The 25,161-nt window shown below is 42.9% G+C and overlaps 1 protein-coding gene across 1 annotated transcript in view; it reads left to right on the top strand.

Annotated features, from left to right (window-relative positions):
- The window catches only part of LOC115160282 (NMDA receptor synaptonuclear signaling and neuronal migration factor-like), a 58,123-nt gene that overhangs the window by 19,993 nt on the left and 12,969 nt on the right, over positions 1 to 25,161 (top strand). Inside the window, exons 2-11 of the mRNA XM_029710644.1 lie at positions 2,089 to 2,150; positions 2,383 to 3,177; positions 3,459 to 3,525; positions 5,668 to 5,673; positions 6,426 to 6,494; positions 16,447 to 16,499; positions 17,437 to 17,526; positions 22,891 to 23,018; positions 23,963 to 24,097; positions 24,834 to 25,061. Coding sequence (XP_029566504.1) covers positions 2,089 to 2,150; positions 2,383 to 3,177; positions 3,459 to 3,525; positions 5,668 to 5,673; positions 6,426 to 6,494; positions 16,447 to 16,499; positions 17,437 to 17,526; positions 22,891 to 23,018; positions 23,963 to 24,097; positions 24,834 to 25,061 — 1,633 coding nt within the window. The remainder of the gene's footprint in view (positions 1 to 2,088; positions 2,151 to 2,382; positions 3,178 to 3,458; positions 3,526 to 5,667; positions 5,674 to 6,425; positions 6,495 to 16,446; positions 16,500 to 17,436; positions 17,527 to 22,890; positions 23,019 to 23,962; positions 24,098 to 24,833; positions 25,062 to 25,161) is intronic.

Here is a 25,161-nt window from a genome sequence, read left to right as displayed (position 1 = left end):
CGAGTGCAGCAAGGAGCCAAGGTAAGGTGCTAGCTAGCATTAAACTTATCTTATAAAAAACAATCAATCTTAACATAATCACTAGTTAACTACACATGGTTGATGATATTACTAGTTTATCTAGCTTGTCCTGCGTTGCATATAATCGATGCGGTGCCTGTTAATTTATCATCGAATCACAGCCTACTTCGCCAAACGGGGGATGATTTAACAAGCGCATTTGATAAAAAAGCACTGTGGTTGCACCAATGTGTACCTAACCATAAACATCAATGCCTTTCTTAAAATCAATACACAAGTATATATTTTTAAACCTGGATATTTACTTAATATTTCCTGCTAACATTAATTTCTTTTAACTAGGGAAATTGTGTCACTTCTCTTGCGTTCTGTGCAAGCAGTCACGGTATATGCAGCAGTTTGGGCCGCCTGGCTCGTTGCGAACTGTGTGAAGACCATTTCTTCCTAACAAAGACCGTAATTAATTTGCCAGAATTGTACATAATTATGACATAACATTGAAGGTTGTGCAATGTAACAGCAATATTTAGACTTATGGATGCCACCCATTAGATAAAATATGGAACGGGTCCGTATTTCACTGAAAGAATAAACGTTTTGTTTTCGAAATGATAGTTTCCGGATTTGACCATATTAATGACCTAAGGCTCGTATTTCTGTGTGTTATTATATTATAATTAAGTCTATGATTTGATAGAGCAGTCTGACTGAGCGGTGGTAGGCAGCAGCAGGCTCGTAAGCATTCATTCAAACAGCACTTTACTGCATTTACCAGCAGCTCTTCACTGTGCTTCAATCATTGCGCTGTTTATGACTCCAAGCCTATCAACTCCTGAGATTAGGCTGGCAATACTAAAGTACCTATTAGAACATCCAATAGTCAAAGCTATATGAAATACAAATGGTATAGAGAGAAATAGTCCTATAATAACTACAACCTAAAACTTCTTACCTTGGAATATTGAAGACTCATGTTAAAAGGAACCACCACCTTTCATATGTTCTGAGCAAATGTTCTGCACTTTTACTTTCTTCTCCAACACTTTGTTTTTGCATTATTTAAACCAAATTGAACATGTTTCATTATTTATTTGAGACTAAATTGATTGTATTGATGTATTATATTAAGTTAAAATAAGTGTTCATTCAGTATTGTTGTAATTGTCATTATTACTAATATATATATATATATATATAAAAATCGCCCGATTAATCGGTATCGTTTTTTTTGGTCCTCCAATAATCAGTATTGGTATCGGCGTTGAAAAATCATAATCGGTCGACCTCTAATAAAAACTAGATGCCCATGATGCCCGCTGTTGAAAAGATGAAATGATGACTTCCTGAATGGAACGCCCGGGTTCTAAACTAAATCATGCTTTTCTCTCTTGCTGTTTGATTCCCGAGCAACTTCTGTTGCTGCAGTTTCCCTCCAGCTTGAGCTATGACATGGATATTTACAGGACTTACTGATATCTATGTCTTTTTGCGTTCTTTTTCTTTTTTACTCCCTCCTTTCATACCCACTGATGAATAGAGTCACGTCATTACAGTCATTCCTTCAATATGAGGATTTCTTTTCAGAATCTCCCAGTTTCTATGTATGAATGAGTGCGTTTGTCTGTAAGTGGTTTGTACCACATGAAATAGTGAGTGTCTATTTTCAGCTATGTTGTCATAGCCATTTCTCAGGTGCTCGGTATGCATTGATGCAAACTAAGACACAGGAGGTCATATGATTGGAAATTAAAAGTGCACCTAAGCCGTCATTTTACCACCTCTCTCTCTCTCTCTTTCTCTCTCTTTCTCTCTCTCTCTCTCTCTCTCTCTCTCTCTCTCTCTCTCTCTCTCTCTCTCTCTCTTTCTTTCTCTCACTCTCTCTCTCTCTCTCTCTCTCTCTGAGGCTGCCTGGAGTTGAGAGATAAACAGCTACATCGTAATCTGTGGGTGGCACAAACCTATAAAGCAGGCGATTAAGTAAACAATTCCCTCTCTCTTCTTATCTTTCTCTCTCCCTGTCACTCATGTGTTGACATCAGTGTGTGTCATGTGTGTGTGTCTCTACAGAGCAGCGCGAGCATTTGGAGAGTACCTGTCCCACACACACCCCGAGAACCGAAACGGATCAGGTCAGCATCCCTCCCTACCTGCCACCGTTTGTTCTCCCTCTATTTTTCTGTTCATTTTCCTCTTGTGCTTTTCTCTCTTTTCTTTTGGAACAGCATATTTACTCCATCCTCTAATTGATATGTAATGATGGAGGATAATCTCTCCTATTCTCTGTCCTATCTGCTCTCTATTTCTATTTGCCTCATTCTGTAACTCCTCCATCTCTCTCCCTCCTTCTGCTTCACCCTGCAGCCCATCTCCTGTCTGACACGTTTGTGGGCCCAGACTCTGACTCCCCTGGTGGTGTCCGTCACCACAACAACAACCATCCATACCCCCACAGGGGTTCTCCAGCCCCCCCTGAGTCCAGCCTGGTGAAATCTCCGCTGGGCAACCTCCAGCCCCCGCCCCCCTCCATCACCACCACCAAGGCCCGTTTGTCTCTGGAGCGCAGCTTCTCGGCCGAAGAGGACCAGCAGAAGTGTGTGGAGTGTGCCCTGCAGCCTGCCCGTGTCTACACCATCACCGGAGAGCACAGTATGCTGGGTAGCAACCGGGGCAGCAAGGAGAGCCTGGAGCTGGAAGTGCTGAAGGGGGCGTCGACCCTGGTCCAGCCCTCCACCTCCCCCTCCTCCACCTCCTCCCCCACCCAGCACCACCTTCGCCACGGTCACCGTGGCAACACTCATCGCGATGATGGGAGCCATCGTCACGGCAACCCCGTTGCCGGCGGCAGCAGCAGCAACCACCACACTCTGGCTGTTACCGGCGGGGGTGCTGCCCACCATGGTCACCATGGCAATCACCATCATCTGTCCCAGCAGCCCCTGTCAAGCTCGGTCAGCGCCCACAACATCCGCAGCTGGGGTGAGGGGGGAAAGGGGGGCTCGCGGGAGGACTGCAGCCTCAACATGGCCTTGGACTCTAGCGGGGCTCCATCCCGTAGCCAGGGCTCCCTGGATCTAGAAAGTTCCCGCGAGGCAGGCAAGCAACACAGACGCCTTGAGAGGATGTGGAGTGTGGACCGGATGACTGTGCTGGAGAGAGGTGAGCCGGGGGAGACAGAGAGGGAGAGGCGCTGAAATCCAAAGGGGGTTGTGTGGTGAAGGGGGGGGTCGATGTTAGTTGGATTGTGGCGTGGTCTGTATTTTTGACTCTTCGTCTCTTCTCTGCTCTCTCTCCCTGTGTGTCTCCCTCTCTCCCTCTGTGGAGTGGACTGGTGCTGTGTCCTTTGAGGTTTCCTATCGTTGCTATAAAGAGTTTAAAAACATACACACTATGTGGCTGGCTGCTACTGTAACTTCCATTCATTATCTCTCTCGCCACAGAGGACAACAACTGGTACCCAAAAGAAAACATGTTCAGCTTTCAGACTGCTTCTACCACCATGCAGGCGTGAGTACCCAGGCCTCACACACATACACAGAAGCACACACACACACACATGCACATATACAAACATATAATATTATCAAACAGACATACCATGTAGAGGACCAAACAGTTAGACACACACATATATGTACATAGACTAGTGCACACCCACACACATTCACATACATAATATCTCCCACAACAAGCCCCAGTTGTCTACAGTAAGCTAGTTACAGTAAATCAGTGTGACCTTAGGGACAGATGCTTGTGCAGGTGCTAGTCCTACTAACAACTGAACACCTGTCTCTCTGGGAACACACTGACATCCCAGCTAGCACATTTGGTTCCTTGGAAGTTGTGGGAACGTACATTTTTCATTTCCCATTGGCTCTGGGAACTACGTTTCCTGACTGGTAAAACTAAATGTTTTTTTAAACTTTCTGAGAACGGAAGTGAACATTTCGCCTGTTCTGGGAACTGAAATGTTAGGTTCTGAGAATGTTTCACTATGGTTCCCTGACAGTTTTCCTGGGAGGTTTTATTAACGTTCTGTGAACATGTTAGCTTAGTTTGTGTTAATTGTTTTAAACTCTAAGCACAGATAGGACCCATGGAAATGTATTTGCTTAGGCATTAATTATACAAACCCATTTCTTTTTTGTATTGTGACACAGCATCAGTGAGTTTCAAACCTATGATCTTCTGTTCTCTATCCTTGGAATTAGTCCACTGCGCCACCAGGATGGAGCTAGTATGACATTATAAAAAAGTTGTTTATTTTAGTCTATTCAAACAGAGCCCATTTCAAAGGAAACAAGCACTCATTAAGATCAGGTGTGGCCAATTAGTGGGCGCAGCCAACACACCTGAACACACTTACCAAGATAGAGGAGAGAGAGAGTTTTGTTATTTTAACGTTACTAATGCTTTCTTGTGTTTTTTATGGAACATGTTCTTAACGTTCTGAGACCATGATTTTAAATAAAACCATGAGGAAACCTGCAGACAAACGTTATGCTGATTTTAATCAAAAAACACTCTCTGTTTGTCATAGCGGGACAATATTAATATGAGATGAAAGGCAAGTTCCTAACACGCTTGAGCTCTGTGAGACGTCCACAGTAATAGGGGCAGACATTTTGATCAAGAGAGACCTTTAGAAAATATGTACATTTTTGATAACACTAAACATACAAATATGTATTTTACAGTTATAAGGAAAGTGAAATCTTATAGTTAGTTGTTTTATAGTTTGATTATACTATATTTAGAAAGCATATAAGTAATTTGAAGCCTTATACAGTTTTGTTGAATAGGAAATACATCATCAAATATTTCATATTTTAATCATATTTGTACTGTGTACTTGAGCTTGTAGCCTCAAAAGTGACTACATCTCAGCAATGTATTCCAAAAAAATACCAGAAAGGTGAGATTTTAACCTTTCTTGGCGTATGCAGCATTACTACTTATTGTTTATGGCTCTCTCATGATAACTAATTACTTTTGGGGATTATGTAGATTACATTTTTGATTACATTCAGTTACATTTAACTGGTTTTAAATAGAACCCTGAGGAAAGCTGTAGGAAATGTTATGCTGAAGTACTGAAATTCCAACAGAATAATGTTGTTTCTTAACATTCTCTGAACTATTTGAGAACATTCCCAATTTCAAACCAAAACATTACCAAAACTGAAATGTAACCATGTTTGAACTTTTAGGAAATGTCCTGTTAAAGGAATGAAATACCTAAAAAATATAGAACAATTGTCAAGATCCTTAAATGTGCTGAGAATTTTCCAAAGTCAAGCAACTATCCTGCATGTTTCCCAGAATGTTGTGGGAAGGTTGTATGCAAAATAACCATAGGACAAACACGCTCTCACCAAGATGTAAGAAACATGTGGTTCTCAGAACATTATGTGCTAGATGGGATGTCACTGGGACTCAACATCCAGCAAAAAGCAAAAAGAAACTCTCTTTCTCTCTCTCTCTTTGTCTCTCTTTCTATCTCTGTATCCTCTCTCTGTGTCTCTCTCTCTCTGATAATGCTTCCTCTCTCCTTTAATACACACATGTTGTAATAGTCATGACCTATAGGATGTTAATGTCTTTCTCTCTCTTTCTCTTTCATGCACTTCTTTCTCTGACCCACTGCAGGATATCGTGAGTATCTTTGACCTGTTGAATCTAGCTTCCCTCCCGCTCCTAAACCCCCTTGACCCTTAACCCTATGACCTTTAACTCCATGACCTGTGACCCTTCCCTGGGCTGAGTGTTTCCCTGGGCTGAGTGCTCTACCAACAGTGAAACCATGTCCTAACCCACTACAAACCAGACATAGCCAATGTAGTTAGCTGAACCCCAAGGCAAAACAAACCCATACCACTGACTGAACCCTTCACTAATCCACTGCAACTGACTGCAACTGAGCCTTTAGCCAACCCCAAAACCAAGCCATGGAAAAGAGCCTCTGTGCGCTGAGCCGTCCTGAGCCCTGTCACTGCAGCTAAACTTAGCTCTAATCCACACTGCAAGAAGACCCTGGGGCGACTGGCACAGACAGACAGCTAATAACCCATACCCGGCCGCAAGATGCAGACTGATCTGGCTGCAGCACTGTTCTCCATCACCTCTGGCTGCTTGATACCTCCAACTAACCCACATGATCAACTCTTCAGCTAAACCCCAGCTGGCCCTAACTTCTGACGCTAACCTCCTTAACTAACTCAAACAAAGAGACAGCATCCCAAATCCCGATGATGCAAACCTAGCCGTTACAGCTACATCCCCCAGAGTACTGTAGCTAAACCCTGCCAATACCCCCCGCCTCCCCTTCCTCCTGCGCTATATCTCTCACCTCGTGCTAAGCCAGCATTCTCCCTCTCATCCTTTCATTCTGTGCCACGTCCCGGCAGGGCTTTCCGGGGATTTGTGCAGAGAAAGAGGAGAGAGAGGGAGCTGGATTCGGCTGAAGTCATCCAGAGGTACCTACTGTGTTCCTGGCTGGTCAGGGTGTGCTGCTGTGCTCCAGTACTCTCTGACCCTCCCCATCCATTATCCATAGAATAGATTTAGACTCCCAGGGGGGGTAGAAAATAGCATGAGGCACCATGACGTTATTACTGTAAGTGAGAGAAAAAAGTATCTAAATTGCAATATTGGGATGCAGATTCTGTGTAATACATTTAAACTCCATATCTGCCATGGTATCGTTTATTTTTCTTAAGCTCATAACCATGTGTGTATGGTGTATATTTTTGTTTCAAAGTAGATTTGTTTAGGACTACCTAGAAGCACTCTGTGTGACCCTGATTTAGCCCACTGCAGTAAAAGGTTAACCCTAATTTGCTCCAGGGGCATTGAATACATTTCACTGCACCTATCCAGTGTATGTGACAATGAAACATATCTCTCATTTATTCCATTCCAGCCATTACAATGAGCCCATCCTCCTATAGCTCCTCACACCAACCTCCTCTGGTGAGGTTGTACAATAGTATGAAACCTAGCTAGCTCAGCGCTAACGTAGCTAAAAACTCACGATGAGCTTGGCTACTGTATATGAGGCATAGTTAGCGATGCAAACCAGGCTAACTGGACAGGTGACTTTGGGAGTGAACCCATTACCCTGGCAGAGTCAGTCAGGTGGGCAGACGGATGAACGGACAGATGTTTTCCCACAATGCCAGGCTGCTGCAGTTAAAGGTCACTGTGGCACGAAGCTTCAGCTGATTAATGGAGGAGCAACACACCACCATCCCCTCTGTCTGGACATGGAGAGGTGGAGAGAAAGAGAGATGGAGAGGAGGAGAGGTAGAGAGAGAGGGAGGAGGAGCAGAGAGGAGATGGGGAAGCGAGGGGGGATACGAGATAGGGAGACAGAGGGAGACAGAGGGAGCGTGAGGTGGGGAGAGGAGAGTGGAGAGATGGGAAAAGAGAGGGAGGACCAGGGTGCATTGGAGCAGCCTACAGCACACAAGACTCCCAATCAGAGTATACACAGAGGGAGAGAGAATGAGGGAGAAAAAGGATAGATAGCGCCGGAGGAGCATCGGATCGGCCCTCAGCGCGTGAGCAGCATAGAGAGATAGACGAAGGGAGATAGAGAAAGAGGGAACACAGGTAGAGAGAGGACAATGGAGAGAGAGGGAGTAAATGAGAGGTAGGAAGAGAGAGAGAGGAGAGCCGGTGACTCATCCCCAGCTGGCTGAGTGGGAGGAGGGGTGTTTTCTCCTTCTCTTTCATCCTCTCATTAGCCGATGACCTGCTGCATGTCTCCTCTGTGGGCATGCAGGGAAAAGAGGAGAGGAGAGCTGGTCTCTGTTCTCCATTCTATCAGCTCACACTCACGCCATCCGTCATGCAACGATAGTGATGAGGCTTGCTCTTTTTTAGGGTTGAGGGGTTAGGGAGGGGTTAGGGAATGTTTGAAAAAGCAATGTTTTAATCACAATATAAAACTAGTCTTTATCCCTCTCTCTCTCTCTCTCTCACTCTCTCTCTCTCTGTCATCCTCATGTCTCACACTTCTCCACCCATACGCGGTAGCTATGTTTGACCCTGTCTTCATTAGACGTGTTGTTGCCCTGGTGAACAATCACAAGGCATGCTGAAGAGATGAAGGGAGGAGAGGAAATGTTTCTATATTAGAAAATAGCTATTATACAGAATGAGTGGCATGAATAGGGAACGACAGGCAGGCAGTTAAGAGGGGGGAAACAGACAGAGCACACAATGATATTGGTTGTTAGTGAAATGTCACTCGAAGCTATGAAGAGGCGTAACACTTTAAGCTGGTCCATGAAGAAGGCTTCTGTATTTTTCTCTTTGACCTGGGCCAGGTATTCCCCAAACTGGGGTACGCGTCGGGGGTACGCCAAATAAAAATGTGATTCATGTCTTTTTTTTAAACTTTTTTTTTCTTCACATTTTCAAACAGTGCATTTAGTAAGGCCCGCGTCCATAGAGACACATTCCAGCTCTACTGGTAGTACTGCTACTACCAGCAGTACTACACCTGCACCTGTCGACGACACAATTTGATCTGCATCCACGAGCACATCCAATGCTAGCATCAGTAATTCTACATTTGTTGTTAGCCCAGCTAGCATGGACACTGACAGTTGTGAATCTGATGCAGCTGAAGAGCTACTGCCCCCTTACCTGGGAAAGCACCGAATAACAGACAGGGACGTTGGACCATCGAAGAGGTGCAAATATGATGAGAACTACATTGATTTGGGGTTCACTTATATTGGGAGTAGTGCCTTTCCTCAGCCACAGTGTGTTATATGTGCAAAAGTACTATCTCACAACTCGATGAAACCTTCACTCTTGCGCAGACATTTAGAAATAAAACATACCACTTTGAAAAATAAGCCACAGGAGTTTTTTGAGCGAGAATTAAGACTTTCAAGTAGTAAGACATGTATAAAAGCAACAGATACCATTAATAAGAAGGGCTAGAAACGTCTTATATGGTGAGCTACCGAGTGGCTAGGACAGGCAAACCCCATACTATTGTGGAGGACTTCATTCTTCCTGCTACCACGGAAATGGCTGGGAGAATGCTGGGGGAAAAGGCCAAAGAAACTATACAGACAATGGCTTCATCAAACAACACTTTTTCATGACGCATCAGTGACATGGCAGGAGATGTTTTGAAACAATTACTGCTTCGCATACAAGCCAGTGAATACTATGCATTACAGCTGGATGAGTCAACAGACACGGCGGGCCTGGCACAGCTCCTGGTATATGTCTGTTACGTTTATGGGGGGTCAATTAAGGAAGACACCCTCTTCTGCAAACCACTGGAAACCAGGACAACAGGAGAGGATATTTTTAAAGTACTGGACAACTTTGTGACATCAAATGGACTTTGGTGGTCAAGATGTGTTGGTATCTGTACTGATGGCGCAAAAGCCATGACAGAGAGACATAGGGGAGCGTGTAAGCAGTTGCTCCCGAAGCCACTTGGGTACACTGCAGCATCCATCGAGAGCCTCTTGCTGCCAAGGGAATGCCTGACAGCTTGAAAGATGTTATGGACACTACAGTGAAAATGCTTAACTTTGTTAAAGCAAGGCCCCTGAACTCTCATGTATTTTCTGCACTATGCAATGATATGGGCAGCGACCATGTAACGCTTTTACAACATACAGAAGTGCACTAGTTATCAAGGGGCAAAGTATTGACATGTTTTTTTAATTGAGAGATGAGCTTAAAGTTTTCTTTACTGACCATAATTTTCACTTGTCTGACTGCTTGCATGATGACGAGTTTCTCACACGACTGGCCTAACTGGTTGATGTTTTTTCTCGCCTGAATGATCTGAATCTAGGATTACAGGGACTCTCCGCAACTATATTCAATGTGCGGGACAAAATTGAGGCTATGATTAAGAAGTTGTAGCTCTTCTCTGTCTGCATTAACAAGGACAACACACAGGTATTTCCATCATTATATGATTTTGTGTGTGCAAATGAACTCAAGCTTACAGAAAATGCCAAATGTGATATAGCAAAGCACCTGAGTGAGATGGGTGCGCAATTACGCAGGTACTTTGCCGAAGTGGATGACACAAACAACTGGATTCATTATCCCTTTCATGCCCTGCCTCCAGTCCACTTACCGATATCTGAACAAGAGAGCCTCATTGAAATTGCAACAAGCGGTTCTGTGAAAATTTTATTTAATCAGAAGCCACTTCAAGATTTCTGGATTAGGCTGCACTCAGAGTATTCTGCCTTGGCAAATCACGCTGTTAAGACACTGATGCCCTTTGCAACCACATACCTATGTAAGAGTGGATTCTCGGCCCTCACTTGTCACGTCCTGACCCTAGTAAGATGTTATTTTCTATAGTAGAGTAGGTCAGGGCGTGACAGGGGGTGTTTTGTGTTTTTCTATGTTTTGTATTTCTAGGTTTGTGTTCTAGGTTTTCTATTTCTATGGTTTTTTGGGGGGTTGATCTCCAATTGGAGGCAGCTGGTCCTCGTTGCCTTTGATTGGAGATCATATTTAAGTAGGGGTGCCTGCTTTGAGCACTCGGTCCTCAGTGCGTCTCCGCAGTCCGGTGAGACCTGTTCCAGCTCCATGAGTAAAGCCTCCAGTGATAATCTATGGTCTGACGCCTGTAGAGATGATCCATGGCACTAAGCCTCTAGTGATGATCCATGGCCCGGAGCCTGTAGGGATATTCCATGGCACGAAGCCTCCAGAGGTAATCCATGGCACGGAACCTGAAGAGATAATCCTTGGCAAAAAGCCTGGAGGGATTATAAATGGACCGGAGCCTGTAGGGATAAACCAGGGCACGAAGCCTGTAGGAATAATCCATGGCCCGGCACCTGTAGAGATAATCCATGGTAAGAAGCATCCAGTGATGATCCATGGCGCGGAACCTGTAGAGATGATCCATGGCATGGAGCCAGCAGCAACGGTCACTAGTCCGGAACCTATTATGATACTCTCCAGTCCGGAGCCTCCAGCGACGCTCCCCAGTCCGGAGCCTCCAGCGACGCTCCCCAGTCCGGAGCCTCCAGCGACGCTCCCCAGCCCGGAGTCTCCAGCGGCGGCCCGCAGCCCGGAGTCTCCAGCGGCAGCCCGCAGCCCGGAGTCTCTAGCGGCGGCCCGCAGCCCGGAGTCTCCAGCGGCGGCCCGCAGCCCGGAACCTCCAGCGGCGGCCTGCAGCCCCGAACCTCCAGCAATGATCAACAGTCCGGTTCCTTCGACGATCCACGGTCAGTTGGTAATAAAGCAGAAGGATCAGCGGGTGGAGCGGGGAGTACGCCCAGAACTGGAGCCGCCTCCTATGCTTGAGGTTAAGGTTTTGTGGACTGCATTTGAGCCGCCATAGACAATTATCACCCTCACTACCCTCCCTTTTTGTTTTGTGTTTTTTTGTTCTTGGTTTGTTGCATTCGGAGTCTGCACCTTTGGGGGGGGGGGGGTGCTGTCACGTCCTGACCCTAGTAAGATGTTATTTTCTATAGTAGAGTAGGTCAGGGCATGACAGGAGGTGTTTTGTGTTTTTCTAGGTTTTCTATTTCTATGTTGGGTTGTTTTGGGTTGATCTCCAATTGGAGGCAGCTGGTCCTCGTTGCCTCTGATTGGAGATAATATTTAAGTAGGGGTTTTTCTTCCTGGATTTTTGTGGGTAGTTTTTTTGTTATTTTGTTTAAGTGTTATCATTAAAAGGAAATATGAGCACTTTACACGCTGCGCCTTGGTCCCCTTTATACGACCCGCGTTACATCACTAGCATGAAAACTAAATACAGACTGTGTGTGGAAAATGATTTAAGACTGAGACTCTCCAATACAACCCAACATTGCAGAGTTATGAGCATCCTTTCAAGCACACCCTTCTCATTAATCTGTGGTGAGTTATTCACAATTTTCGATAAACAAATAAGGTTTTATAGGTAAGATGGCTAAATAAAGAGCAAAATGATTGATTATTATTATTTGTGCCCTGGTCCTATAAGAGCTCTTTGTCACTTCCCACGAGCCGGGTTGTGATAAACTCACACTCATTCTTATGTTTAATAAATGTATTGTATAGTGTGGCAGGCTTACAATGATGGCAAAAAACAACATTTGAGAGTGCGCTAGATCTGGTGCTAGAGGTGGTACGCAGCTGGAGGTTGATTGTTTGAAGGGGTACGGGACTATAAAAAGTTTGGGAACCACTGATCTAGGCTACTGGTTCAAACATCTCTAGTCAGAAACATCTGACAAAGGGCAGTGGTGTTACATGTAGCAGCAGGTACATATATACGGTTATGTAGCAGCAGGTAGATATATACGGTTATGTAGCAGCAGGTACATATATATGGTTATGTAGTAGCAGGTACATATATACGGTTATGTAGCAGCAGGTAGATATATACAGTTATATAGCAGCAGGTAGATATATACGGTTATGTAGCAGCAGGTAGATGTATACGGTTATGTAGCAGCAGGTAGATATATACGGTTATATAGCAGCAGGTACATATATACGGTTATGTAGCAGGAGGTAGATATATACGGTTATGTAGCAGCAGGTAGATATATATAGTTATATAGCAGCAGGTAGATATATATAGTTATATAGCAGCAGGTAGATATATATATATAGTTATATAGCAGCAGGTAGATATATATAGTTATATAGCAGCAGGTAGATATATACGGTTATGTAGCAGCAGGTACATATATACGGTTATGTAGCAGCAGGTACATATATATGGTTATGTAGTAGCAGGTACATATATACGGTTATGTAGCAGCAGGTAGACATATACAGTTATAAAGCAGCAGGTAGATATATACGGTTATATAGCAGCAGGTAGATGTATACGGTTATGTAGCAGCAGGTAGATATATACGGTTATATAGCAGCAGGTACATATATACGGTTATGTAGCAGCAGGTAGATATATACGGTTATGTAGCAGCAGGTAGATATATATAGTTATATAGCAGCAGGTAGATATATATAGTTATATAGCAGCAGGTAGATATATATATAGTTATATAGCAGCAGGTAGATATATATAGTTATATAGCAGCAGGTAGATATATACAGTTATATAGCAGCAGGTAGATATATACAGTTATATAGCAGCAGGTAGATATATACGGTAATGTAGCAGCAGGTAGATATATACATTTATGTAGCAGCAGGTAGATATATACAGTTATATAGCAGCAGGTAGATATATACAGTTATATAGCAGCAGGTAGATATATACAGTTATATAGCAGCAGGTACATATATACAGTTATATAGCAGCAGGTAGATATATACATTTATGTAGCAGCAGGTAGATATATACAGTTATATAGCAGCAGGTAGATATATACAGTTATATAGCAGCAGGTAGATATATACAGTTATATAGCAGCAGGTAGATATATACAGTTATATAGCAGCAGGTAGATATAGTTATATAGCAGCAGGTAGATATATACGGTTATATAGCAGCAGGTAGATATATACAGTTATATAGCAGCAGGTAGATGTATACGGTTATGTAGCAGCAGGTAGATATATACAGTTATCTAGCAGCAGGTAGATATATACGGTTATGTAGCAGCAGGTACATATATACGGTTATGTAGCAGCAGGTACATATATACGGTTATATAGCAGCAGGTACATATATACGGTTATGTAGCAGCAGGTAGATATATACGGTTATGTAGCAGCAGGTAGATATATATAGTTATATAGCAGCAGGTAGATATATATAGTTATATAGCAGCAGGTAGATATATATATAGTTATATAGCAGCAGGTAGATATATATAGTTATATAGCAGCAGGTAGATATATACAGTTATATAGCAGCAGGTAGATATATACAGTTATATAGCAGCAGGTAGATATATACGGTAATGTAGCAGCAGGTAGATATATACGGTTATATAGCAGCAGGTACATATATACGGTTATGTAGCAGCAGGTAGATATATATATGGTTATGTAGCAGCAGGTAGATATATATAGTTATATAGCAGCAGGTAGATATATACAGTTATATAGCAGCAGGTAGATATATACGGTTATGTAGCAGCAGGTAGATATATATAGTTATATAGCAGCAGGTAGATATATACAGTTATGTAGCAGCAGGTACATATATACGGTTATGTAGCAGCAGGTAGATATATACGGTTATGTAGCAGCAGGTACATATATACGGTTATGTAGCAGCAGGTACATATATACAGTCATATAGCAGCAGGTAGATATATATATAGTTATATAGCAGCAGGTAGATATATATAGTTATATAGCAGCAGGTAGATATATACAGTTATATAGCAGCAGGTAGATATATACAGTTATGTAGCAGCAGGTAGATATATACAGTTATATAGCAGCAGGTAGATATATACATTTATATAGCAGCAGGTAGATATATACAGTTATATAGCAGCAGGTAGATATATACAGTTATATAGCAGCAGGTACATATATACAGTTATATAGCAGCAGGTAGATATATACATTTATGTAGCAGCAGGTAGATATCTACAGTTATATAGCAGCAGGTAGATATATACAGTTATATAGCAGCAGGTAGATATATACAGTTATATAGCAGCAGGTACATATATACAGTTATATAGCAGCAGGTAGATATATACATTTATGTAGCAGCAGGTAGATATATACAGTTATATAGCAGCAGGTAGATATATACAGTTATATAGCAGCAGGTAGATATATACAGTTATATAGCAGCAGGTAGATATATACAGTTATATAGCAGCAGGTAGATATAGTTATATAGCAGCAGGTAGATATATACGGTTATATAGCAGCAGGTAGATATATACAGTTATATAGCAGCAGGTAGATGTATACGGTTATGTAGCAGCAGGTAGATATATACAGTTATCTAGCAGCAGGTAGATATATACGGTTATGTAGCAGCAGGTACATATATACGGTTATGTAGCAGCAGGTACATATATACGGTTATATAGCAGCAGGTAGATATATACAGTTATATAGCAGCAGGTAGATATATACAGTTATGTAGCAGCAGGTACATATATACGGTTATATAGCAGCAGGTAGATATATACAGTTATATAGCAGCAGGTAGATATATATAGTTATATAGCAGCAGGTAGATATATACAGTTATATAGCAGCAGGTAGATATATACAGTTATATAGCACCAGGTAGATATATACAGTTATATAGCAGCAGGTAGATATATACAGTTATATAGCAGCAGGTAGATATATACGGTTATATAGCAGCAGGTAGATATATACAGTTATATAGCAGCAGGTAGATATATACGGTTATATAGCAGCAGGTAGATATATACAGTTATATAGCAGCAGGTAGATATATACAGTTATGTAGCAGCAGGTACATATATACGGTTATGTAGAAGCAGGTAGATATATATAGTTATATAGCAGCAGGTAGATATATATAGTTATATAGCAGCAGGTAGATATATATAGTTATATAGCAGCAGGTACATATATACGGTTATGTAGCAGCAGGTAGATATATACAGTTATATAGCAGCAGGTAGATATATACAGTTATATAGCAGCAGGTACATATATACGGTTATGTAGCAGCAGGTAGATATATACAGTTATATAGCAGCAGGTAGATATATACAGTTATATAGCAGCAGGTACATATATACGGTTATGTAGCAGCAGGTAGATATATACAGTTATGTATGTTAAGGGTGCGTAACCGGTGGCAGGGAATTCAGACGCAGGAGAGCAGAACTAAGTAATAGCCGAAGCAGTTTAATAGCAAAACCAACGGCATAAAGAGTAACAAGACATGGGTACAAAACCCGTCGTGTGCCAGTCAAAATGTGCACAAGCACTTACAATAAACAATCTCACACAAAGACATGGGGGGAACAGAGGGTTAAATACACAACACGTAATGAGGGAATGAAAACCAGGTGTGTGGGAAAACAAGACAAAACACATGGAAAATGAAAAATGGATCGGCGATGGCTAGAAGACCGGTGACGTCGACCGCCGAACACCGCCCGAACAAGGAGAGGAACCGACTACGGCAGAAGTCGTGACAATGTAGCAGCAGTTGAATGGTCCAATGTTACTTAAAACACTGACAGACCTAAATTATGAAATAATTTCTTAAATCTTTAATTTAAAAAATGTTGTGCACGTCTCTGTCACACTTTTTATCTTATTGGTTACGTCACAAATGGCACATTATTCCCTATGTATATACTGCACTACTTTCCACAGTGCTCTGGTCAAAAGAAGTACACTATGTAGGGTGCCATTTGGGACACTTACACTCTCTTTCCCTTATTAACTCACTTCCTCCTCTAAATGATTCTTCCCTTCTTTCTTCCTCCTCCTCCTCCTCCTCCTCCCTCTCTCCCCATCTCCATCTCCTCATGCCCAATCTGCCCACAGGAACTTCCGGAAGCATCTTCGAATGGTGGGCAGCAGGAGAATGAAGGCACAGAGTGAGTCACAGTGTTACTGTGTGCTGTGTGTTCTCCCAACATGTCCTCCCCCCATCAGTGGTTTTGTGTTTTGTTGTCTTTGTGTTTATGCATGGCCTTGTGTGTGATGTGTGCTATCTCTATGTATATTGGTGTGTGGCATGCCGTTGTGCACCGATGAGTGTGTGTGTTGGCACACGTTTGATGAACCTACAGTGTGTGTGTTATTGCTGGTGTTGAGGCGTAGTCGATGCTGGATATGCTAATCGTTAAGCTAACGAATGAAATATCTCCCCAGTCTCTCATTGGTGAGGCTGGCTTTGTTGCACCTAGCCAAAACTCATCCACCCAGTGTGTCCTCTGGAGAGGAGTTGAAGTTTTCGGGGATGGTACCTGTGTGTGTGTGTGTGTGTGTGTGTGTGTGTGTGTGTGTGTGTGTGTGTGTGTGTGTGTGTGTGTGTGTGTGTGTGTGTGTGTGTGTGTGTGCGTACATGATTGTGTGTGTGTGCGTACATGCTTGTGTGTGTGTACAATGAACCGTGTGTTGGGTGTTCAGGGTGTGTGTGTTCAGGGTGTGTGTGTTCAGGGTGTGTGTGTTCCAGGTGTGTGTGTTCAGGGTGTGTGTGTTCAGGGTGTGTGTGTTCAGGGTGTGTGTGTGTTCAGGGTGTGTGTGTGTTCAGGGTGTGTGTGTTCAGGGTGTGTGTATTCAGGGTGTGTGTGTATTCAGGGTGTGTGTGTTCAGGGTGTGTGTGTTCCAGGTGTGTGTTCAGGGTGTGTGTGTTCAGGGTGTGTGTGTTCAGGGTGTGTGTGTTCAGGGTGTGTGTTTTCAGGGTGTGTGTGTTCAGGGTGTGTGTGTATTCAGGGTGTGTGTGTTCAGGGTGTGTGTGTTCAGGGTGTGTGTGTTCAGGGTGTGTGTATGGTGCGTGGGTGTGTGACTCTCTCTCCCCACCTTCACTAGCATTTGCCGAGCGTAGAGCGAAGAGTTTCAACCGCTCCTGGAGTGACCCCACCCCTGTCAAGAATGACTCTTCACATGACCCCAGAGAAAGTGAGTCAATACAGTCACACACATTAATAGACACACTCACTAAGACACACACAAACAGGCACAAACATTACTACACACACTTACCACGTTTAACTCTGTACCATTTATTCCATTCCAGCCATTCAGGGATGCAAACTAGTCACCTTTCGGCAAAATTTGCCGTTGTGAATACAAAATAGGTGACCTACGTGATTCGTGTAGATCTGATGAGAAAAGTTTTGAAAAGTCTTTCTCACTTTTTCAATACAGTGGATAAAAAGGGGTATGCCAGGTGTACTCTCTGCCTGAAAGAGATCAATTATGCCTACAAAGGGTATCATGCTCTGCTGGCACATTGTAGAACAGATGTCCACAGGCAGAAAGTGTACAATGTAATAATTTGACAGTAACACAAATGTGTGAGTGAGGGTGATTAAAAAAAATGACACTCTGTGAACGTTATTTTTGCACACATGTAGCCTTGAGCACTTGATCAATGTCTACTATAGTGGCCACTATAATAGAGCAAAAATAGAATGCCTGTTTGTTTAATTCTATTTCTACTTAAAGATGTTTTTTTCCCCAAGTGCAATATTTATGTGTGTGGTCACAAGCATTCTATTATAAAGGCTGTCATGGTAACAAGTGTTCTATAATAAAGGCTGTCATGGTAACAAGTGGTCTATTATAAAGGCTGCCATGGTAACGAGCGTTCTATTATAAAGGCTGTCATGGTAACAAGCGTTCTATTATAAAGGCTGTCATGGTAACAAGTGTTCTATTATAAAGGCTGTCATGGTAACAAGTGTTCTATTATAAAGACTGTCATGGTAACAAGTGTTCTATTATAAAGGCTGTCATAGTAACAAACGTTCTATTATAAAGGCTGTCATGGTAACAAGCGTTCTATTATAAAGGCTGTCATGGTAACAAGCGTTCTATTATAAAGGCTGTCATGGTAACAAGCGTTCTATTAAGGCTGTCATGGTGACGAGCGTTCTATTATAAAGGCTGTCATGGTAACAAGCGTTCTATTATAAAGGCTGGCATGGTAACAAGTGTTTTATTATAAAGGCTGTCATGGTAACAAGCGTTCTATAAAGGCTGTCATGGTAACAAGCGTTCTATTATAAAGGCTGTCATGGTAACAAGCGTTCTATTATAAAGGCTGTCATGGTAACAAGTGTTCTATTATAAAGGCTGTCATGGTAACAAGCGTTCTATTAAGGCTGTCATGGTAACAAGCGTTCTATTATATAGGCTGGCATGGTAACAAGCGTTCTATTATAAAGGCTGTCATGGTAACAAGCGTTCTATTATAAAGGCTGTCATGGTGACACGTGTTCTATTATAAAGGCTGTCATGGTAACAAGCGTTCTATTATAAAGGCTGGCATGGTAACAAGCGTTCTATTATATAGGCTGGCATGGTAACAAGCGTTCTATTATAAAGGCTGTCATGGTGACAAGCGTTCTATTATAAAGGCTGTCATGGTAACAAGCGTTCTATTATATAGGCTGGCATGGTAACAAGCGTTCTATTATAAAGGCTGTCATGGTGACAAGCGTTCTATTATAAAGGCTGTCATGGTAACAAGCGTTCTATTATAAAGGCTGTCATGGTAACAAGCGTTCTATTAAGGCTGTCATGGTGACGAGCGTTCTATTATAAAGGCTGTCATGGTAACAAGCGTTCTATTATAAAGGCTGGCATGGTAACAAGTGTTTTATTATAAAGGCTGTCATGGTAACAAGCGTTCTATAAAGGCTGTCATGGTAACAAGCGTTCTATTATAAAGGCTGTCATGGTAACAAGCGTTCTATTAAGGCTGTCATGGTAACAAGCGTTCTATTATAAAGGCTGTCATGGTAACAAGCGTTCTATTATAAAGGCTGGCATGGTAACAAGCGTTCTATTATATAGGCTGGCATGGTAACAAGCGTTCTATTATAAAGGCTGTCATGGTAACAAGCGTTCTATTATAAAGGCTGTCATGGTGACACGTGTTCTATTATAAAGGCTGTCATGGTAACAAGCGTTCTATTATAAAGGCTGGCATGGTAACAAGCGTTCTATTATATAGGCTGGCATGGTAACAAGCGTTCTATTATAAAGGCTGTCATGGTGACAAGCGTTCTATTATAAAGGCTGTCATGGTAACAAGCGTTCTATTATATAGGCTGGCATGGTAACAAGCGTTCTATTATAAAGGCTGTCATGGTGACAAGCGTTCTATTATAAAGGCTGTCATGGTAACAAGCGTTCTATTATAAAGGCTGTCATGGTAACAAGCGTTCTATTATAAAGGCTGTCATGGTAACAAGCGTTCTTTTATAAAGGCTGTCATGGTAACAAGCGTTCTATTATAAAGGCTGTCATGCTGACAAGTGTTCTATTATAAAGGCTGTCATGGTAACACGTGTTCTATTATAAAGGCTGTCATGGTAACAAGCGTTCTATTATAAAGGCTGTCATGGTAACAAGCGTTCTATTATAAAGGCTGTCATGGTGACAAGCGTTCTATTATAAAGGCTGTCATGCTGACAAGTGTTCTATTATAAAGGCTGTCATGGTAACACGTGTTCTATTATAAAGGCTGTCATGGTAACAAGCGTTCTATTATAAAGGCTGTCATGGTAACAAGTGTTCTATTATAAAGGCTGTCATGGTAACAAGCGTTCTATTGTAAAGGCTGCCATGGTAACAAGCGTTCTATTATATAGGCTGGCATGGTAACAAGCGTTTTATTATAAAGGCTGTCATGGTAACAAGTGTTCTATTATAAAGGCTGTCATGGTAACAAGCGTTCTATTATATAGGCTGGCATGGTAACAAGCGTTCTATTATATAGGCTGGCATGGTAACAAGCGTTCTATTGTAAAGGCTGGCATGGTAACACCTGTTCTATTATAAAGGCTGTCATGGTAACAAGTGTTCTATTATAAAGGCTGTCATGGTAACACGTGTTCTATTAAGGCTGTCATGGTAACAAGCATTCTATTATAAAGGCTGTCATGGTAACACGTGTTCTATTAAGGCTGTCATGGTAACAAGCGTTCTATTATAAAGGCTGTCATGGTAACAAGAATTCTATTATAAAGGCTGTCATGGTAACAAGCGTTCTATTATAAAGGCTGTCATGGTAACAAGCGTTCTATTATAAAGGCTGTCATGGTAACAAGCGTTCTATTATAAAGGCTGTCATGGTGACAAGCGTTCTATTATAAAGGCTGTCATGGTAACAAGCGTTCTATTATAAAGGCTGTCATGGTAACAAGCATTCTATTATAAAGGCTGGCATGGTAACAAGCGTTCTATTATAAAGGCTGTCATGGTAACAAGCGTTCTATTATAAAGGCTGTCATGGTAACACGTGTTCTATTATAAAGGCTGTCATGGTAACAAGCGTTCTATTATAAAGGCTGTCATGGTAACAAGCGTTCTATTATAAAGGCTGTCATGGTAACAAGCGTTCTATTATAAAGGCTGTCATGGTAACAAGCGTTCTATTAAGGCTGTCATGGTGACAAGCGTTCTATTATAAAGGCTGTCATGGTGACAAGATTTCTATTATAAAGGCTGTCATGGTAACAAGCGTTCTATTATAAAGGCTGCAATGGTAACAAGTGTTCTATTATAAAGGCTGTCATGGTAACACGTGTTCTATTATAAAGGCTGGCATGGTAACAAGTGTTCTATTATAAAGGCTGGCATGGTAACAAGCGTTCTATTATAAAGGCTGGCATGGTAACAAGCGTTCTATTATAAAGGCTGTCATGGTAACAAGCGTTCTATTATAAAGGCTGTCATGGTAACACGTGTTCTATTATAAAGGCTGTCATGGTGACAAGCGTTCTATTATAAAGGCTGTCATGGTGACAAGCGTTCTATTATAAAGGCTGTCATGGTAACAAGCGTTCTATTATAAAGACTGTCATGGTAACAAGCGTTCTATTATAAAGGCTTTCATGGTGACAAGCGTTCTATTATAAAGGCTGTCATGGTGACAAGCGTTCTATTATACAGGCTGTCATGGTAACAAGCGTTCTATTATAAAGGCTGGCATGGTAACAAGCGTTCTATTATAAAGGCTGTCATGGTAACAAGCATTCTATTATAAAGGCTGTCATGGTGACAAGCGTTCTATTATAAAGGCTGTCATGGCTAACTGCAATATTAGTGGGGTTTTTTTCTCAAGATTTGAGTGTAGTAAAGTCTCGGCAACAATTACATTGGATTGCTTTCCATACATATTTTGGCTCTGAGTTAAGTTCACATGAACCACTTTTTATTTTACACACAGAGACTGATCATGTAGATCATATTATTTGTTGTTTAATTAGTTAAAACCTGCATTTCCTCCTAGCAGGGATTTATTGCATGTTTCAGTGGAAAAAAAAGTGTCACCTTTTTGGACCCTCAGCAGTTTGCATCCCTGGCTATTACAATGAGCCCAACCTCCTTTAACTCCTCCCACCAGCCTCCACTGATACACACACACACTCACATACAGGCACACACACAGACAAACACACGTATACACTCACACACAAGTACAAGTATGCTGAAGCATTTATGGTAAAATACACACACACACACTAATCGGCTGTCCCTGCTGTTGACTCTGACCCTGTCTGTCTGTCTCCTTCTGACCGTGGGTCTGTCTCCAAATTTGTGATGCTCTCTCTCTTTCTCTGTGAGTATTTGTCTCAAATGGTGTGGGAGTGTGTCAAGCGCCGGTCTGGGAGTGTGTGTGTATATGCACTGTATGTTTATATGTCTGCATGTCTTTTTCTCTGTAGTCTCTTGAATGTTTTTCAATGTTTGTGTGTTTGTTTCTGTTTTTCCATCTACTTTGTGCCTCTGCGTCTCTCACAGTCTGATGATAGTGGTTACTATTTATGACATTGAAATGGCACCAGGTATATTTGTGTCTTGAAACGTTCTTCTTCTCTGACAGCCCAGTATTTTTTTCTAATGATTGGCACAAGCTGTTGATCTACCCTGTCACCTTTCCCATTCTCTTTTTTACCTCTGCTTTCCTCTTTGACTAGACTATTTTCCTTTATTTTCTTTCTTCATTTTCTTCCACCTATTCCTCTGGATGGTTGTTATCCTCTGTCACTTCACCTCTGTCTTTCTTTGTCCCTCACTGTCACTTTCTACTACCACCTTTCTCGCTCCCTGCCACTCTCTCTCCCTCCATCTGCCTTTCTCATTCTTTCTCTATTATTCCATTGCCTGCTTTCTCTCTGTCCACCTCTTCCCCTCCTCTCTCTCCCCCCTCTCTTACGCCATGTCTCCCCTCTTCTCATCCAATCTTTCTCCCGTCTCCTCCCCACCTCTCTCTCTAACGGTGTGCCTGCTCTCTTTGTCGGGGGATAGGTGGGGACCTGCCGGCCTCGTGTGGGACTCTGGATGAAGGGGAGCGTGAGGACCTAGACTGGGAGGAGGAGAGGGAGATGGAGAGACTGGCCTGTGAGGGAGACGACTTCATCCCACCCAAAATCATGGTGAGGGACTAGGGTTGAACAATTCTGCTAACTTTCCCAAAGTTCCCAGGTTTACCCAATGAGGTACTGGCTGCATGTGAGCATGTTTACTGTGTTGGAAGGTCACGGCTGTCGTGATTCTTCGGGATATGAATAAAAATGTGGTCTCATGTACTCAAAAGACCTTATATAAATCATTGGGCTACTTTTTGATCCTTAACTGATTGAAATAAAGTGGAATTGAATTGAAGTGGAATCCTGTTTGATACCAGTACATACGCTGAGTGTACAAAACATTGGGAACATCTGCTCTTTCCATGACATAGACTGACCAGGTGAATCAAGGTGAAATCTATGATCATTGATGTCACTTGTTAAATCCACTTCAATCAGTAGAGATGAAGTAGAGGAGACAGGTTAAAGAATGAGTTTTAAGCCTTGAGACAATTGAGACATGGATTGTGTATGTGTGCCATTCAGAGGGTGAATGGTCAAGACAAAATATTTAAGTGTCTTTGAACAGAGTATGGTAGTAGGTGCCAGGCACACCGGTTTGAGTGTCAAGAACTGCAACGCTGCTGGGTTTTTCACGCTCAACAGATTCCTGCCTGTATCAAGAATGGTCCACCCCCCAAAGGACATCCAGCCAACTTGACACAACTGTGGGAAGCATTGGAGTCAACATGCGCCAGCATCCCTGTGGAACGCTTATGACAACTTGTAGAGTCCATTCCCCGATGAATTGAGGCTGTTCTGAGTGCAAACGGGGTGCAACTCAATATTAGGAAGGTGTTCCTAATGTTTTATACACTCAGTGTACAATGCATCTTGGCTATGCAGACAGACTAGTGTGAATAATGAATGTTCAGGTCCCAACAGGCATTGGTTGACAGACAGAACATAACAGAGTGAATGGGACACTCCTTTCTCTTCTTCTCTCTTCTTTTTCCATCTCTCACTCTCAGCTGATCTCCTCCAAAGTCCCCAAGGCAGAGTACGTTCCCACCATCATCCGCAGGAATGACCCCTCAATCATCCCCATCCTCTATGTGAGTGGCTTTCTCTCACACACACACCGTCACCCTGTTCTGTATGTGTCTGTATGCACAGGTGATAAATCAGTTATCATTGTCACGGATGTTTAAAGGATCGGACCAACGCGCAGCATGGTTGTAGTTCCACATCTTTTTATTTATAGTGAAACGTAGCAATACACCAAATACTACAAATACAAAAAACAACAAACCGTGACGCAGAGAGGAAAACACACTACTCAAAATTAACAACCCACAAACCCAAAAGGAAAAACACCCTACTTAAATATGATCTCCAATCAGAGGCAACAAGGACCAGCTGCCTCCAATTGGAGATCAACCCAAAAACAACAACATAGAAATAGAAAACCTAGAACACAAAACCTTGAAATAGAAAACAAGAAAACCAACCAAACACCCCCTGTCACGTCCTGACCCCTCTACTATAGAAAATGACCTCTTACAAGGGTCAGGACGTGACAGTACCCCCCCCCCCCCCCCCAAAGGTGCAGACCCCGACTGCACACAAAAAACCCCAACAAAATAACCACAAAAACACAAGGGGAGGGTAGGGAGGGTGACAAACGTCTATGGCGGCTCTGGTGCTAAACCCAGAACCTTCCTATCCCTCCGATCCTCCAGCAATGGAGTTGGCTCCGTCTCCGGGCGTAACCCCCGTTGCGCCCACAGATCCCTCCGCTTCTGTAACACCGACCTGTGGATCATTATTAGAAGAATCTGACTGCAGATCATTACCGGAAGCTCTGTGCTGCAGACTGCCGCTGGAGGATCCGGGCTGCAGACCGCCGCTGGAGGATCCGGGCTGCTGGCCGCCACTGGAGGATCCGGACTGCTGGCAGCCGCTGGAGGATCCGGGCTGCTGGCCGCCGCTGAAGGTTCCGGGCTGCTGGCCGCCGCTGAAGGTTCCGGGCTGCTGGCCGCCGCTGAAGGCTCGGGCTGCTGGCCGCCACTGAAGGCTCCGGGTTGCGGACCGCCGTTGAAGGCTCAGGGCTGCGGACCGCCGCTGAAGGCTCAGGGCTGCGGACCGCCGCTGAAGGCTCAGGGCTGCGGACCGCCGCTGAAGGCTCCGACTGCGGACCGCCGCTGAAGGCTCCGACTGCGGACCGCCG

This window comes from Salmo trutta, chromosome 23 (assembly GCF_901001165.1).
Source record: "Salmo trutta chromosome 23, fSalTru1.1, whole genome shotgun sequence".
In the NCBI taxonomy this organism is placed as follows: domain Eukaryota; kingdom Metazoa; phylum Chordata; class Actinopteri; order Salmoniformes; family Salmonidae; genus Salmo; species Salmo trutta.
This window is presented reverse-complemented; position numbering and strand designations above follow the sequence as displayed.